The sequence below is a fragment of the Caretta caretta genome, chromosome 11 (genome assembly GCF_965140235.1).
Source record: "Caretta caretta isolate rCarCar2 chromosome 11, rCarCar1.hap1, whole genome shotgun sequence".
Taxonomy (NCBI): Eukaryota; Metazoa; Chordata; order Testudines; family Cheloniidae; genus Caretta; species Caretta caretta.
Window position 1 is genome coordinate 74,384,051 of NC_134216.1, and position 17,065 is coordinate 74,401,115.

Sequence of the window (17,065 nt, forward strand, 5' to 3'; positions counted from 1 at the left end):
TCTGACAGTTCTTCACATCAACAAATACTCTATGCTTACTCTGAGCCTGTCCCGGCTAGCTAGACTACCCGCAGCTTGGAACAGTTCCATTAAGTCTTTTGGTAGCATTGTTTGTAATTTTAAATTTACTGAAAAAGTTGCATGCAGCAGGCATATAAATATACAGTAAACGTTTTTGCATAAATTAGGAGTGATTTTTGTGATGTATCCAGAGTGATTGAAAAATGTCCACACAACTTTGGGGATGAATCCTTAGGTCGTTTTATAGAAAAAACATTCCTGTGAACACGTGTCCTAAAATTCTTCCTAAAGGGAGCTACAGTCCCTTCAAGGAGGTGATGAAAAGTTAATTTCTGATTAATGTCTCAAAAACGCTTTAATATAAAGTAATGACCTTATGTCTGTGTCTTAGCGTTAGTATTTGCTACTGGAAACATTGTACAGGATAGAACCTGTTATTTGCTCTATCTTGTATAACCTATTCAGGCTGATGAAGCAAAAACATATTTCCAAAAATTTGCTCTCTTTACTGAAAGGACTGTGCTTGCAATTTGAATCCGCTTTCCCATTAAAATTTATTTTCAACCTTGTAACGTGGAGCCTCGTTACTTCTCAACAATTAATGTTGTAGAACAGCGATAGCACGTACTAACACTACGGTACATACTAAATTTCACTGATATATCTATATTAAAGCATTTTTGAGATATTAATTAAAAACTTGGAAAATATTTTGAATATTTTACCGCAAAATTTCATAAGAAAAACTAACTTGCAATTTATAAATAAAAATTTATATTAATTATGTATATTAAAATACTTCTTACGTCATTAAAACTGCAAGAAACATGTTAAAATATTAAAATATACTTTAATAATAATTCTGTGTAAAAAGAAAATGCGATCATTTTTGTCCAGAAAATCCAAAATAAATTTGAAGTACCTTAGGTAATTTAGATATCACAAGTAGGTACATTATTAAAAAATGCAATGCTTTTGTTCATTGCTTTTCAAAGATCATAGCAAGAAACATTTGGATGTGGTAGCAACACAAGAAGATTTGGTCATGGCTTCAACAAAAAAATCAAATCTGCCGTCCTCCCTCCCATGATTGATAGTCGATTTACGAAAAAGGATCTCAACGACGTCTTTACTTTTGAATTTGAAAAACCCAAATTTGGGCTTTGGGGAAAAGCAAAGAAGAAATCGGCAATGTGCAAGGTGGAAAAGGAAGTGAATGGCAAGCTCAAACCATGTAGCTTCAAGACAAGTGAAGCAAGTGCCATGAAAAGTTTCAACCTTTGGCGGCATGTAAAATGTAACCATCCTGAAAACCATGCAGCTCTGGTTACAAAAAAGATTCCAGGAAGATGAGGCAAAACAGAAAGCTGACGCGGCTAAACAACATTCACCTGGCTCTTTGAAAACTCCTGGAGAAAAGATTTTTTGCAGAAATTCATCTGAAAAGAAACCCAAAATTGAGCAAACAAAACTTGACTCAGATTTGAAGTCTTCAAAGGTTACTGTCACCATGGATGCCAATACTTTCCATGAAGGGCTGATGGAAATGGTTTGCTTGAGTTCAACACCGATCACTATCTTCAGGCTAAAGAACTGAGTCAACAGTGGCCTTCTTGGCAACAACGGTACAATGGCATTTTGGGATGTATAAGTAGGGGCATTGCCAGCAGATCGAGGGACGTGATCATTCCCCTCTATTCGACATTGGTGAGGCCTCATCTGGAGTACTGTGTCCAGTTTTGGACCCCACACTACAAGAAGGATGTGGAAAATTGGAAAGAGTCCAGCGGAGGGCAACAAAAATGATTAGGGGACTGGAACACATGATTTATGAGGAGAGGCTGAGGGAACTGGGATTGTTTAGTCTGCGGAAGAGAAGAATGAGGGGGGATTTGATAGCTGCTTTTCAACTACCTTAAAGGGGGTTCCAAAGAGGATGGATCTAGACTGTTCTCAGTGGTAGCGGATGACAGAATGAGGAGTAATGGTCTCAAGTTGCTGTGGGGGAGGTTTAGGTTGGATATTAGGAAAAACTTTTTCCATAGGAGGGTGGTGAAACACTGGAATGCGTTACGTAGGGAGGTGGTGGAATCTCCTTCCTTCAAAGTTTTTAAGGTCAGGCTTGACAAAGCCCTGGCTGGGATGATTTAGTTGGGGATTGGTCCTGCTTTGAGCAGGGGGTTGGACTAGATGACCTCCTGAGGTCCCTTCCAACCCTGATATTCTGTGATTCTATGGAAACAGAAATTTCCTTGCAATCAATGATCAGTAAGTACTACGAAGAAGGAAAAGATAAAGCTGTGGTAAAAACCTTGGACATAATCGACACTGAAAGGCGTCACAATTCTTTGTATGTAAAAAGTCAAGTAAAAACTATTTTAGAAAAAAATGGGATCAGTGAAATGCAAGTGCTGAGCATCTGCGTTGACAATGCAGCAAACATGACATGTGCCATCAAAAATTTCAGCGAGGACAATGAAACCATTTCTACCTCTGAGACCAGGGATGTGGACAGAACTGAAGCTATTTTACCTGATGAAGGGAACTAAAGGAATGGATAAAATCGAACTCAACATGGATGCTGCTGTGCGATGGGTTAATGACCCTCGCCTCATACTTCCAACATGGCTTCATGAGGACGACTCAAAAGTCCAGCTGATGAGGTGTGGTATTCACACTCTTCAGTTGGCAATCTGGGATGGACTGAACAAAGAACATGTGAAGAAATTTCTGGCAAAAATTCGACAAGTTGTTGTCAAACTACGAACCCCAAGTATTCAAAGTGTTCTGCTTGATCTACATGGGGTAACTCAATCATTGGATATTGTGACTCACAGCGGTTCAACATTTGCGATGATTGATCAGCTTTTCGTTTTTCAATCTTACTGTGAACAATGGGCTGCTGCTGAAACAAGAGAACTCAAGTTAACAAAAGCTGAATGGGACGAAGTGAAGAACCTGCGAGACCTCTTGGCAAAGCCAAACCAATAACCGTGAATCTTTAAGCTGCTGATGTAACCCCAGGAGTTTTAATGAAGGAATGGCGAAAACTGTGAAAATTCTTGCAAGAAAATGGTGGACAAATTGTAGAAGGAATTCTGTCCTTCATGCAGAAACACGATGAGAAGCTTTTTGACAATATTCCTTTCCTTGCTGGAGTTTGTTGACCCACGGTATCGGATTCTTCTTACCTCAAGGGAAATACCAAAGACAAAGGAAGGGCTCCTTGATATTGCTCAGTGACATGAAAAACAAAATCTATTGCTACATTTGAACTCGGTGACAGAGGTTGAAGAAAATGAAACACAACAAAAGGACAGGTCTCAGAGTAGCAGCCATGTTAGTCTGTATTCGCAAAAAGAAAAGGAGTACTTGTGGCACCTTCGAGACTAACAAATTTATTTGAGCGTAAGCTTTCATGAGCTACAGCTGATAGTTTACACTGTAGCTCACGAAAGCTTATGCTCAAATAAATTTGTTCTCTAAGGTGCCACAAGTACTCTTTTACAACCAAAGGAGTCATCAACAATCGAATTTGCGGTTTCGGAAAGTTCACATCCTTCAGAAATAGCAGGCTGTTCTCAAACTTCCGTCTCCACTCTGAACTTGTTCGAGCGTCCATCCCTGAGACCTCTTCAACCATCACAGGGAAATGGAGATAATTCAAGCACCAATTCTTCAGAAGATGATGCCTTCAAAAAGGAATTGGATAAACAAGAAAGATACCAGCGAGTTTCTGCGATTCATAATTGTAATGAAGCATTATTCAAGAGAAACTTTCAGGAAGATTGTGTGGTAATGGAGCCTATTGGTAGGCTAAAAGTTAAGTCTGTTTTTGAGGCCATTCACAACTACTCACACCGCATTCAGGCTGCTTCGAGAATTGCTTCGAGCATGCCAACAACTCAAGCTAGTGTAGAGTGACTGTTTTCAGCTTTAAAGTTAATTTTAAATGATTTGCGGCAGGCTATGAAAGACGACTTGATTGCTGCAATAATTTTTTACAGAATGAATTATGAATGATTCTAGTTTGTATCATTGTTGATGACATTTAAATTGTTTTAAAAGTCTGAATAAAAATAATGTTTTTTCAAAATTACAGGATGCACTTTTTTATTTAGTTAAAAATTAATTTGAGTCAGAGCACGGAGCGGAGTCAGAGCAGAGCTGGAGTTGAGCAATTGAAAAATTTGATTGCTCCAAATCCCTGCTTTGTGCCATTGTTGGGCTTGTTGTGGTAAAAGCCAACATTCCACACTTTCTGTTTAAATGAGAACATGATTTTGTACAATAACGAGCAGCCAGAGAATTTCAAAAGAAAGAAAGAAATTTTCTCCCTTTGTCTGGTCTACATTTTTGTCAAAGGGATTTGTTTCTAATTCTGTCAAATATTTGGCATTTAAACTAAATGTCCACAGTTAGCACCTAGATGTTGTAGGGCCATTCTGAGCCTAAGCTAGCTAAAATTTATTTTCTCATTCTCTAGCAGAGTAATTTCAGTGTAAATCTAGCCAAAATAGATTTGACAAGGATTTAGAGAATTGTCTGTTCTTAAACATCATTCTTCATTGATTTATTCCCTCTTTAGTAGTTTTTTTGTTTTACGTTTTCTTAAAGCTTTTCGTTTGATCTTGGGTCAGTTTTTACCCCGATGGTAAAAAGGAATACAGAGAAAACACTCAAATAAGAATATTAGAAGGAAGCCCATGATAGTTTACACTGCATGGGATCAAACTCTCCTCCTTCCTATTGCTAATCCCTCAGCACCACAGAGCAACTGGAAATCCTGCCTCTTCAGTGGTGTTAATATGGATAGATATGAACTTACTGTGACATTAGCTCCAACACCGGTGTCCTAGTTTCTCTCTCTTCACATGGGGAGACAGGTGTGCCACCACCAGAGCAGAGTGATGCTAGCAGCCAGCACTAGTACATATGTGTATGTAAGGCCCCAGCGGTTCCGGCTCTTAACATGGTCATTGGGGTGATCACTATGGATACAGGAATTTTATACATTTCACTGGTTTGTAAATCTAGGGAGTCCAACTGCAGGCTCTTCTCATTGTTTCTGAAAACTGAATTTCTTCATATGTTTTCATAAGGTTGACAGTGACACAATTTGGAATGAAGTTCATTCATCTGGTGCTGCTCGCCTGGCTGTGGGCTGTCTCATTGAACTTGTTTTTAAAGTGGCCACAGGAGAATTGAAGGTTGGTATAGCAGTAACACTCAGCTCTGATATAGGGCTCTGTGCAGAAATGACAGGGTAAGATTTATGGCCTGTGTTATACAGGAGGCCAGACTAGAAGATTGTAACGGTCCCTTCTTGCCTTAGTTGACAAGGCCCTTATGGACATCAGCAAGCGAACACAAAATTTACTAACCTTAAGGATGGGTTTTAAAAAAAAATCAACCTCAGATAAGATCCCGATGCCACTCAAGTCAGTTTGCTATTGACTTCAACAGGGCCAGAGTTCAATACAGTTGTTCAAAGTATGCTCTACCAGAAACTCTCAGTTAAAAATATTAGTTTCCAAAAAATGCAGGCTGCCTTTGTCCCTTAAAAATGAAAGGAAAGTTGACACATTGCTAAGGGCTTGAGTGGAAGCAAAGATTGCTCATCTGAGTGATCAAGAACTAACGAATAATTACAAAACTGAATTAGCAACTCTGACTGCAGCTTCTGAGCACACTCTGTGAGCTACCAATGTTCTTTTGTCTGATCTCCCCTCTGTATTCTTTTTGGTTTTTATGTGTAGAATGGATTTGCTGTTGTTCGACCTCCAGGTCATCATGCTGAAGAGAGTACACCCATGTAAGTATGTGTGTGCTTTAATTGGTTTGCTTCAGTGTTTATAGCCTTAATTAAGAGAACTCTGTACATGATATGGAGCTGGAAGCTAGAAAATTAATTATTTGATTTATTATAGACTTCCTTGCTGAGTGATGTACAATAGAGCATCAAATTCAAAGCTGTTGGTAATACTTTAGAAGCAGGAAAGTTTCCAGTCCTCTTTTTGTTTAATACAGTCTGTGTTAGAATCATGCTTAGAGATTACGTCTATTTATAAAGCTACATTGGTTCTATTAATTCCATCATCCACATCTATTGTTTATGTGGATAAAGAGTGGTTTGTAAGTTAGGTACACCGTGGGGGGGGGGGGTTAATATGGAAGAACAGTGATATGCCACTTATAAAAGTTATGCCTGATATAGTATTATATTTTGGGAATATAACACCAATTTATAAAAAGCATTTTTTTTTTTCATAAAACAGAAACTGAAGTCAAATCTTCCACTCATTTAGCTTTGCTGGGATTTTATTCCCCTAGAGTTGAAAATGTTTTGGCCACATTGGGTTGGGCTGATTTCAACTCTGGTTCCCAAAAGGTAAGAGGGTAATAAACCATATTAATGACTGCATCTCCCTCAACCCTGGATATAATTTGTTTCTTGAACTAGTACGTGCCTGGCTTCATGACCAATGCTCAGATCCTTTGGTCCCTTGATACTTGGTTGGTGTGAGATCAGAGAGTATTTACTACCAGATTTGAATAAGCAGAGTTCTTTGAAGCTTCTCTGAACTGGTCCCCTGTGCTTCAGATGATTTCATCTGTATTGCTAAAATCCCTTTCTTTCTCTCTGACTGCACCCCCATTCCCCTCACTTGTGAGAGCCCTGAAACTTTAAAAATCACTGACTGGCAGATTGTATACTTCAGCAGCATCTCACAGTAAAGAGTGTTGGAACATATAACAGTGTTCACCATTTCCCATGAAATCACTGAGTCACCTGTTGGCGTGTGGTTATTTTTTGTGTGTAATCGAGCACATATGTATCTGTTAGGGAGGAAGAAATAGTGAAAGCAATAGATATTTCTTCCTACTTACTGTATTATGTTTCAAATTATATATATGTTAGGACCGAGGTGAACCTATAATTAACACCCCTTTTTTCCTCTCTCTCTCGCTCATTACCTCCAGGGGGTTCTGCTATTTTAATTCGGTGGCAATTGCAGCCAAGCTTCTCCAACAGAGACTCAACGTTAGCAAAATCCTTATAGTGGACTGGGTGAGTAAACATTTATTTTCACCGAAGTAACAATGGAAGCTCTGTCAATTCCTCACAGAGGAGAGCCATTATTTATAACTCAGTGAACACAATCTGACTATAGAAGCTCAGAACTGAAATTCACTTTAAAGTGGTTTATATACAATAAACATATCTTTAAGGGCAACATCAAGATTTAAAGTCACAGCACTAAATTTACCATATTTTTTCCATTTCCCCCCATCCTCCCCTCCCCCCAATCCTGAAGAAGCTATCAACCCTTCAAAACAAAACCTGTAACACAGATCAGATCCAAACTTCAAGATGGGTGGCTGCACCAGGCGCTGGTTGAGATTACTGGGCATGAACATTATGTCCATCCCAACTCTGTTCTCATGAGCTGACAGAGTATTGAAACTGACAGGGTCCCTGACTGGCTTGGCTTGAGCAGCGTTCTGGACAATTTCAGTAACCTGCTTGAGGGATGGTGCAACATTATTCACATTTGGGCAACCCAGCAGCACTAGTGGGTCACTCAACAGAGAAGCTAAAATTTTAACAAACTTGCAATACTCCTTTTGGAAGTCTGATTGCTTTCTCAGGATCAGGATGTGACTCATTCATCTATCTAAGTTAAAAAAAAAATGTTCAGGAAAGTTTTCCAGTTTGGGTCCATCACTTTTCTCAGAGTTCATTTTACTCTTCTTTCCTTCTCAATGACTTGGTTTTTGTAGCAGAAATTAAAGGACAATTTGGAGAAATGTCCCCTTTTGTAAGCTGTATCAGTACCTGGGTGATAGGGGAATTGGCCTGTTTGATTGAGATCATTGTGTTTTGTTTTCTTTGCACTGCTGTTAAATTTCATTCATAGGGGCTCATTCCTGCACAGAGCTTAAATGGGTGTTTGACCTGCAGACAGGCTGCCTGGTCAGACTTATGGTGATTAACATAGCTCCTCCCAGTTCTGTCCAGAAGAACATCCTGTTTTCATTCAGGTGTATAATTGAGGTTAATTAATTACCCAGTTATGTTGAACTGAAAGGACAGTAGAACCTCAGTTTTACAAACAGCCAGTTGTATTCAAACCTTATTTCATGATGTGGGGGGAGAATCACATAACAAAAGTGGTGCAGATGAAAAACAAGTCGACATCCCTTCATATTCCTATACGGTCAGTACATTGGAGATTTCTTCTTGTCCTTCAAACCACTGTAAAGTAAGCAAGGCAGTGCACCATCCTGCTGCCACTTACGCACCATACCAACTGTGGTTTTGTGAGGTTAATTGTATGAACTCTTCAATTTCATTAACTCCTCAGTCCCCAGCTAGCTAGTAAAATAAGGATTGTACTGTATAACAAAGCTAATTTTAGTATTGTGTGAATCCATTTTAGTTTTCAACAAACTGCTTCACTTGGGTTAGAAAGAACCATCCTGATGTTTTTCATCTGGACTGTTACTAGTGTACTAATCCTCCTTATCTAATACAATCTCTGTCCCTCAAGGACGTGCACCATGGGAATGGTACTCAGCAGGCTTTCTACAGTGATCCTAACGTTCTTTATATTTCACTACATCGCTATGATGATGGAAACTTCTTCCCAGGCAGTGGAGCTCCTGATGAGGTAAGAACATAAATAAGCAGGATACCTGCCCTCCATATAATTACTATGATTGGCACCCCAGGATTTTATTGGTAGAATCTGCTGCTGGTCAAGAGTGAGATGCATTGACAAAATTGGGGGGGACTTCCATAGGTCAAGAAGTGAAATGACAGGGCACTATAGGAAAGCTTGTACTGCCCTTGCTCACATGAATGCCTATTAATGCTTCTCTAAGAACCCATTTTTGTGTGTTTCTAAAGTTCTAGCAATACCGTAAAATTTACATTTTGTCCTGGCAAGGAAAAGAGACATCTTGGTAGAGCATCTTATTCAAAGAATCAGGATCAACATGATTAGTCTCTCATAAGTCATTATTGGACAGTTGTTCAAACAGACCCCTTTGCTTAACAGACTAAAGTCTTCTCTTCATTGGAGAACACAACTTCATGTGCATTTCCTTCAGTCTAACAATGCAAGCTTTTTGTGAGACAAAACAAGAAGAGGGTGCCCATGCTTTTACAATTACTCCATGGGCTCACCAATCCTCTGATCTCCTGGCGCAGGCTTGGGATCCATCTCTTTCTGCTGGCCATGCCCTGTCATTGCTCAGAGGAGCAAGTGCTGCATTTAGACCTGCTTTTCCTGCATTCAAAAGCTTGGATATTGGATTTTTAGCTACATGTTCATTAGAACTGTTGGACAATGTCCAAAACATACTCTTAGAATCCCATAAGCCTTCTACAGACAAGGCATATGAATTAGAATGGAAGCATTTTTCTATTTGGACACACACATTCTATTTGGACACACAGATGGACACACACATTCATCAAGTACTATTTTTTTCATTCTACATTCAGCCTTATCCTTCAAGAAGCTGATCATAGACCTCTCCTTTGAAAGCATACCTGTCATCTATTTCTCCTTTCCATTGTTTATTCTGTTACAAAGGGCTTATGGACCCTTTACTGGTTTTCACAAGAAAACAGCTGTCAGGAAAAAGTCAATTTTGTTTTAAAATACCTGTGACGTTAGTTTGCCCATCTTATCTTAAGCAAGCCAGAAGTCATTCTTTGCACAGAATCCTACAGCACAAAGAAAAGGAGTACTTGTGGCACCTTAGAGACTAACCAATTTATTTGAGCATGAGCTTTCGTGAGCTACAGCTCACTTCATCGGATGCATACCGTGGAAACTGCAGAAGACATTATATACACAGAGACCATGAAACAATACCTCCTCCCACCCCACTCTCCTGCTGGTAATAGCTTATCTAAAGTGATCATCAAGTTGAGCCACACACACACACAAACTTGATGATCACTTTAGATAAGCTATTATCAGCAGGAGAGTGGGGTGGGAGGAGGTATTGTTTCATGGTCTCTGTGTATATAATGTCTTCTGCAGTTTCCACAGTATGCATCCGATGAAGTGAGCTGTAGCTCACGAAAGCTCATGCTCAAATAAATGGTTAGTCTCTAAGGTGCCATAAGTACTCCTTTTCTCTTTGCGAATACAGACGAACACGGCTGTTACTCTGAATCCTATAGCACAGTGGTTCCCAACCTCACTGTTAGCTGACTTCATTACACAAGACCGGATGTTTGATTTACCAGAGTGGGCTAACAGAAAATGTTTGCTGTTAACTCAGACGATTATTTCAATTTGCTTGTAGGTTATTTATCCCTATTGATAAATTCTACAGAGAACTGCAAATGAGTTCTGTTTTGGCAGATGTAAATGGAAAGGGGAAAAAAAAGGTCATGAATGAACCAAACTTTGCTGTGTTTAATTTAGGTAATTAGTAAAGTCCACAAAGACTCCATAGTTTTGACTCATATTGATTTAAACAAAGTAGTTCATTTCTAATGAAGATGCAGTTATAAAAATCTGTATACATGATTCAAAGGGCAATTAAAATATTTTAACTAATTAACTATATTTATTTTGAAATGTTGATAATTTTGAAAATCCATAGAATTTCTTGCCCTGTCAGTTTTACCCTTTCTGTTCTGCAAATTTTGATGTTCCTTCCAGTGTCTAAAGAATATAAAGCACAGCCTTGTTCTAGTACCTTGTTTGCGTATTATAATCATAGCCAATGACCAAACATTTATGCAGCATTTAACTGATGCTGCAGGATGGACAAGGAGTACAAACTGATAGACTTCTGCTGTACTTATCTTCATGCTGAGTCTTTAAAATAATTTAATAATGTAGTGATTGATTTGTCTAAAAATAAATATATGGGATTGGAAGGACATTCACTCTTCACTAAATATAAATCGTAAAATATGGAGCATAAAGTGGTGCGGTTTCCTGATGTTCTCGCAGGGATATTTACAAAGTACAGTTCTGCCAAACAGAAATTTTAATACAGGAAATAATAGTAGAATATGTATTAAAATTAAACGGATGGATGGACAGACTGTTTTCTAGTAGCTAGTATTTATGGTAAGGCAGCCAAAGAAAAGTTTGAATCCCAGATTCTGCAATTTATTTAAACTGATATAGCAATTTATGTAGTTGTATAGTACATCTAAATTGAATCTCCAGATTGGTTGTATTTAGGTAGCAACAGTATACCAGCACTTCACTTTAGATATGATATAGAAAGGAGATTCACATTTTTCTTCAGATTAATTACCGTAAATGTCATGTGTTTATTTTTCAGCTGTCACCTCTAATAAAGGTACATGCACGCTGTGACAATGTTCACAAATGTGCACATAATGATTCCCATACTACCACTAGCCAGTTAGCTCAATGTAACTATTTGTTGCAAGTCATATTTTCCACCAGCAGAGGGGGCCCTCACTCTGAGTAAACTGCCCTTGTAGCTGAGTGAAGAAAATTCACATAATAAAGCAGGACTACAAAATACTCTTCTGAGTTTTGTGATAAAGCTGAAGATGAATTATATAAAACTATTCCTTCAGTAGGGCAGTCTGTCCATTTGAAAATGGAAAAGGTGCTGGTATATTAATGATGGGACTACATGCTTAGATAACACGCAGTTGTTGGGCTACCAGTGGTCAGATATTTGTGGGTGCTCACATAGAATTCAGCACTTGTGAGAATATGAAAGCTTTAATAACTGCCTCCATTTGGGGACCCAAAAAGCTCTAGAAAAAAAGAAAGCATCCCAACAATGCATTCTAAATAGATCAATCAGTCAGGAGCAGAGCAAATCGATGGGATTTAAAGAAATGGCTGGCTACAAAGATATATTACCAGCATCAACAGAATGTCCATGAATTTAACACATTATATTTGTCCACTCCTTCATCCCTTTTCTCAGGTCGGCACAGGACCAGGAGTTGGTTTCAATGTTAATATGGCGTTCACTGGTGGCCTCGAACCACCGATGGGAGACACAGAATATTTGACTGCTTTCAGGTAACATTCAAGCCTTCCTTTCACAAAACCCATCTTGGCTGAAATCAGATCTTTCTGCAGTGAAATCGCTTTTCTTTTTAGTAAACTAAAAATAGGATTGCAGTTACTTGAGTGTTCTGTGACTGAAAGCCAATGCAAAGAAAGGAGAGGGGTGTACCTGCACATAGCAATGGATCTGTGTGAGCAAGGTGCCGAATGACTGGCACTTACTGCTCAGCAAAAGCTGTGCTGGTCTGGTGTACAAAATTACAGTAAGCTTTAATGAATAAGCTCTTCTCTGGTCTCTCTCTCTCTCTGTCTCATCATGAACAAGCCACTCTAGAGGGAGATGGACCCAGAAGGGCTTTTTCCAAGTCATTCCAAGTAGGAGTTTTGAGATGCAGTTAGAGTTACCGTTGCTGAGACCAGTCAAATTTTGGGAGTTTATTCCGGTCCAGTCTGTTCAACTGCCGTTCCTTCTCCTGGTGTGGGAGAATTGCTCATGCAGCTCCCACAACACTGGTACTGCAGCACTCCCGCCTCACCCTGCCCATCTCATACAGCTGGAGTTAGCAAGGGGTAGGAGCTGTGTTAGAAGTGTTTTGAGGGATAGGGCATGGGGGCAGCGAGAATGAAGAGTGGGACAGGAAGCACAGGAATGGGAGAATGGAGCAGAGGGGTACCCCGTGTGGTCACTATTTCAGGGGTGAGTATCCCATTCTGTAACACTGAGAATTATTCTGCAGCTCTCTTGCTGTTAATATTTGCTTGGCCTTATGCTGGTGACATGTTGTTCTCATCTAATATATGCTTTTGGTACTCAGGGTCATGTTAGCACATTCTGACTTTTCACCTCAGAGTGAATAAGAGCAAAAAATCTGCTCCTTTGACCCTAATCTGTCAGAGGGAGCTGAGTCAATATGGCATCTGTTGTGTTCATCCCCTTCCATGCAGATAAAGCTAATGCATTCTGACTTCCCTCTGGATTGTGGAGAGAGTTGTTCTCCATAGCCTCACCCCTTGCCAGGTCTGTGGGGAATTTCTTGACTAGTTTAATGCTCTGGGCCTTTATTATGGGTAGTCCCTGGGGACCAACCAAAATTGGGCTACCATTGTCCTAAACATTATATAAACACAGAGTACAGTCCCTGCCCCAGAGAGCCGACAGTCTTCAAACCCCTTTGAATTGACCAGGTGCAGTCACTGCTCTCCACACAGTGGCTGACACAGGCACACACAACCTTATAATATATTATAAAAATTAATGAGTTTTCCAACTGCCTTTTGTTCTTGGGTCGGAGTTTGTGAGCAGATTCTTCTTTTCCATTCCCATTAGTCCCATCTTCACCCACCACAACAACGCAAGAAACCAGAGAGACGTGATTCCACATGAATCAGCTGTACTTGTAGGTCAATACCTGGGCCACCCATGAAATGTCTTTTGTAGCTCGATTCCATTGTCACCATAGGAGTACTGTAAGGATGCATTTTGGTCAGTCTTGCTGCTCTAGTAGCATCAGACAGGCAGGCAGGATAATTGTATCAACACAAGTCCTATGATGCTGCAGGAAGCCACAGCTGCAGACTATTGTCACTAGCTCAGGGTTGTCTGACTTCGAAAATAAGTCTCTCACCACTGCCTTTGGTGTTTATGTAACTATGGGAAGCAGCTCTTTTGTAGAAATATTCTCTTCCATTCATGTTCTCTCTTTAACACAGGAGACTTTCTGGGTCATTCATTTTGCTCTGCTCTTACCGTTTATAAAAGGATTAAGACAGAACAAGGCTGTGCAGTATGGTAGAAAATGACTTTTCAGAGTCTTGACTTTATCATATTGTGGGAAGGGATGCACAGAATACTGGAGCTTTTTCACTTGAGAGAATTTTTGTCCAGTAGCACCTTTCTGGAACTGTATTGAAGATTTACAATAGTGCTTTGTTGAGCTGCAAGGGGAAAGCTCAGGGTAGGCTGATGCTACGTCACTGATGCTTAGTTTAGAGCTTAGTAGAAGTCTGTAGTAATGCACTTTCCCCTTGTGAATGTGGGCAGCATAAAAGGAAAGCATAACAGGTACTGTCAAAACTGTGGAATAACAGGATGAAATGAGGACAACCAACTTTGACTAAAGCGTTACATAATATACAGGTACGTAGACAACCGTGTGTGAGACAACACAGTCCTTTCTTAATCTTTTTACTAGTTTCTTTCCATGTGAAAATATGTAAAGGTCAGTGATCTGATGTATTTGTAGGTTTCATCTTTCCCAGAGATCATTCTGTCTTCCCCTATTTGCATCTTGTTGATGTGGTTTTCTGACTTCAAGTCAGGTTTAATGGACTTCTGGCAAATGTCTGCATAATTTAGGGCGATATAAACATGCAAAGTATGAGATGCAAATATCTGGACATTTTTGAAAATACACAGATGGAATATCAGCTTCATGAGGTTCCATTGCATCTTTTCAATCGAGTGGAACCAGGAGCATTATTTCCTTTATTCATTGTGTGCACATTTTTATCTCCTAAAAATATTAATGTATTTTACTAACAAATAGAGATTTAACTCAATAGATTTTTAAAAGATTACAAATAATTTATATAATTTACAATAATATATAATTAAGTAACTGTCATTTATCTTCCCATTTTCCTCTACTTACAAGAAAATAATGGTGTTACACTATTGTGCAAAGTGGAAGTCTTTTTATCCTAGCACTCAACAAGACTGATCTTTTCATCCTAGGAAAAACCTGTAGCCCAGAGCTGAATGGCAAATTGCTATTACATTTTAATTGAATTTCAAGGCTACTGGAAAATTGTTCAGAAATCTTCAAAAAAAGAACATACCCAACCATTGCCTAATTGATGCCGACACTTACTGACCAGAAAATACAACTATTCAGGGTACATACACCAAACATAGTCTTGGCCATCATTTTGCAAGTGCTGTTGGAAGAAAAGTTCCTTGCCTGACCAATCTTATACATAGTAACGCCAGCCATATACACACATGCACACACCTTCAGCGTATAAGTTAAGTTGGAAACCTTTTTAATCTTATGCCAAGTTTGTTCATGATAATACATTATCAAGTGACCTTTTTAAATCTTATCCAGCTTCTTTGAAAAACATTTTCCTGAATCTTTTTTTATTGATTTTAATGTAAAATAATGCTTTGAAGTTTAAAATTTATAGTCCCCTGAAAGTTAGACAAGAGAAGGGAATGGGTCATATATCCTTGTGTGTGTGTGTGAGCCCCATGAGACAATACATGCCTTGAAGGCAGCACCTTGTTATTCCGACCCATCGAATGCCACGTTGCATTTGCAGGGGATCAAACCTAAGATGAAAAAAAGATAAGAAAATTGGCCCTAATGAAATCCAGAAGCAGCCGGCACTTTCACCATGAACTTGGAAACTCAAAGCGGAGAACTGAACTTTAATTCAAACCAGTCCAAATGCCAAACTGTGAAGCTTTGAAGTCTGTAGAGGAATCAGTGGAAATCCTTTGAGCTAGGCTGAGATATTGGTACACTATTTTTTCTACATTAACTCCTACGATTCTTGACTACACCGTGTTTAGAATAGAAATGTATTTCTATGTAAAAACACGAGGAAGAAAAATGTGCCCAGGTTTGATAAAAGCGTGCGTTCGAATGAGGAAGTAATTGGGATAGTTGGCATCATAAAGGAATCTCCTTGTGATAAACCCGATAGCTGCATATTAAATCCCTAGTTTTCTTGAGGTTCAAAAAGCATTTCAAATAGTACCATTTTCCTAGTTCCAAAGGGAGATTAATAATTTAGGGTTAGGGTTTTCTATTGATCATTATACAAATAACCTTAAAATAAACCAACATGTTTGAGCTAGAAGTTTGTGTTAGAAGAAGAGCCAAGACATCTTAATACCTTGGGAAGTGGAAATAATTGTGTTTGAGTTGTTTCAAAAGCAAGAGTTAAAAATGGCAGAACTGTTTTATCCATTTGTACTATCCATAACTGAAGGCTGAAATCACAGACTGTTTAGAACATGAGTAGTTTCCACTTTGTTCTGAAGTTGGGGTGACATCCTTATTGATAAATTTTGAAAGAGATCACTTCAACCACCAATGGACATTCCGTATGACAAAACTGATTTGGTATTTCTCTGAGTGCTTGGCACTGTTCCATGGTTTTGTAACAATGGGTATGCTTGCTTAAAACAGTATATAACATTATAATCTAGCTAACCATGTACTGCACTAACATTCCACAGCTGAATTCACCACCAAAGTATTTGTCCAATACAGATTTCATAGATTCTGAGGAAGTGTATTAAACTCTAATGTATAAAATGTATGGCATATAATTAAAAGAATTCCTTAAATTATCAAAATGTTATTGGAATCCATTGTTGTTGTTACATAGTTATAGAAACAAACTTTTGTAAAGTTCAGTCAGTAGTTTTACCAGTGTCTGTTGTTTCCTAACTTGTTTTATAAGAGGAAATAATGTTCCTGTTCCTTAAACTCTCATAACATTTTAAAAGGTTATGTTTAATTACGGGACACAAACCTGGCAAGGAAAACCTTAGTAAAAAAGTGAAGATTGTGTTCAGGTCCTTATTACAAGGATAGAACAATTACCATTAATACATGAAATAAGGTTTTTCTAGCACATGTTGTAATTCACTGTAAGAATGTATCCCCAATGGAGCGCTAGCAGTTGTGTTGTCTTGTCTTCGGTTTACCTTGGCTACGTGACAGTGATCTCCTGGAGCATTAATATTCTATGTATAATTTTGTTTTAATGTTATTCACCTTTTAATTTAAATTATAAGTCAAATGAGTATTGTTTGTTGGAAGATTCTCCTTGTTCTAGGTTTCTTAAAGACTCACGTACATATAGAAAACTAGGTTTTTTAAAATCATCTATTTATGCAAAAAATGTATACGAGAGGTATGCAGAACTGTACTTCTTGCGTTTGGTTTGGTTTTGTTCTAAAACTTTTTCCATAGAAATGTCATCTTTAT

The 17,065-nt window shown here is 38.6% G+C and overlaps 1 protein-coding gene across 12 annotated transcripts in view; it reads left to right on the top strand.

Annotated features, from left to right (window-relative positions):
• The window catches only part of HDAC4 (histone deacetylase 4), a 475,906-nt gene that overhangs the window by 426,065 nt on the left and 32,776 nt on the right, over window positions 1-17,065 (top strand). For all 12 annotated transcript variants that reach the window (XM_048870012.2, XM_075118165.1, XM_075118166.1 and 9 more), the window contains 5 exons: window positions 5,124-5,231; window positions 5,781-5,836; window positions 7,006-7,093; window positions 8,577-8,696; window positions 11,977-12,074. In XM_048870012.2, the coding sequence (XP_048725969.1) occupies window positions 5,124-5,231; window positions 5,781-5,836; window positions 7,006-7,093; window positions 8,577-8,696; window positions 11,977-12,074 (470 nt within the window). The remainder of the gene's footprint in view (window positions 1-5,123; window positions 5,232-5,780; window positions 5,837-7,005; window positions 7,094-8,576; window positions 8,697-11,976; window positions 12,075-17,065) is intronic.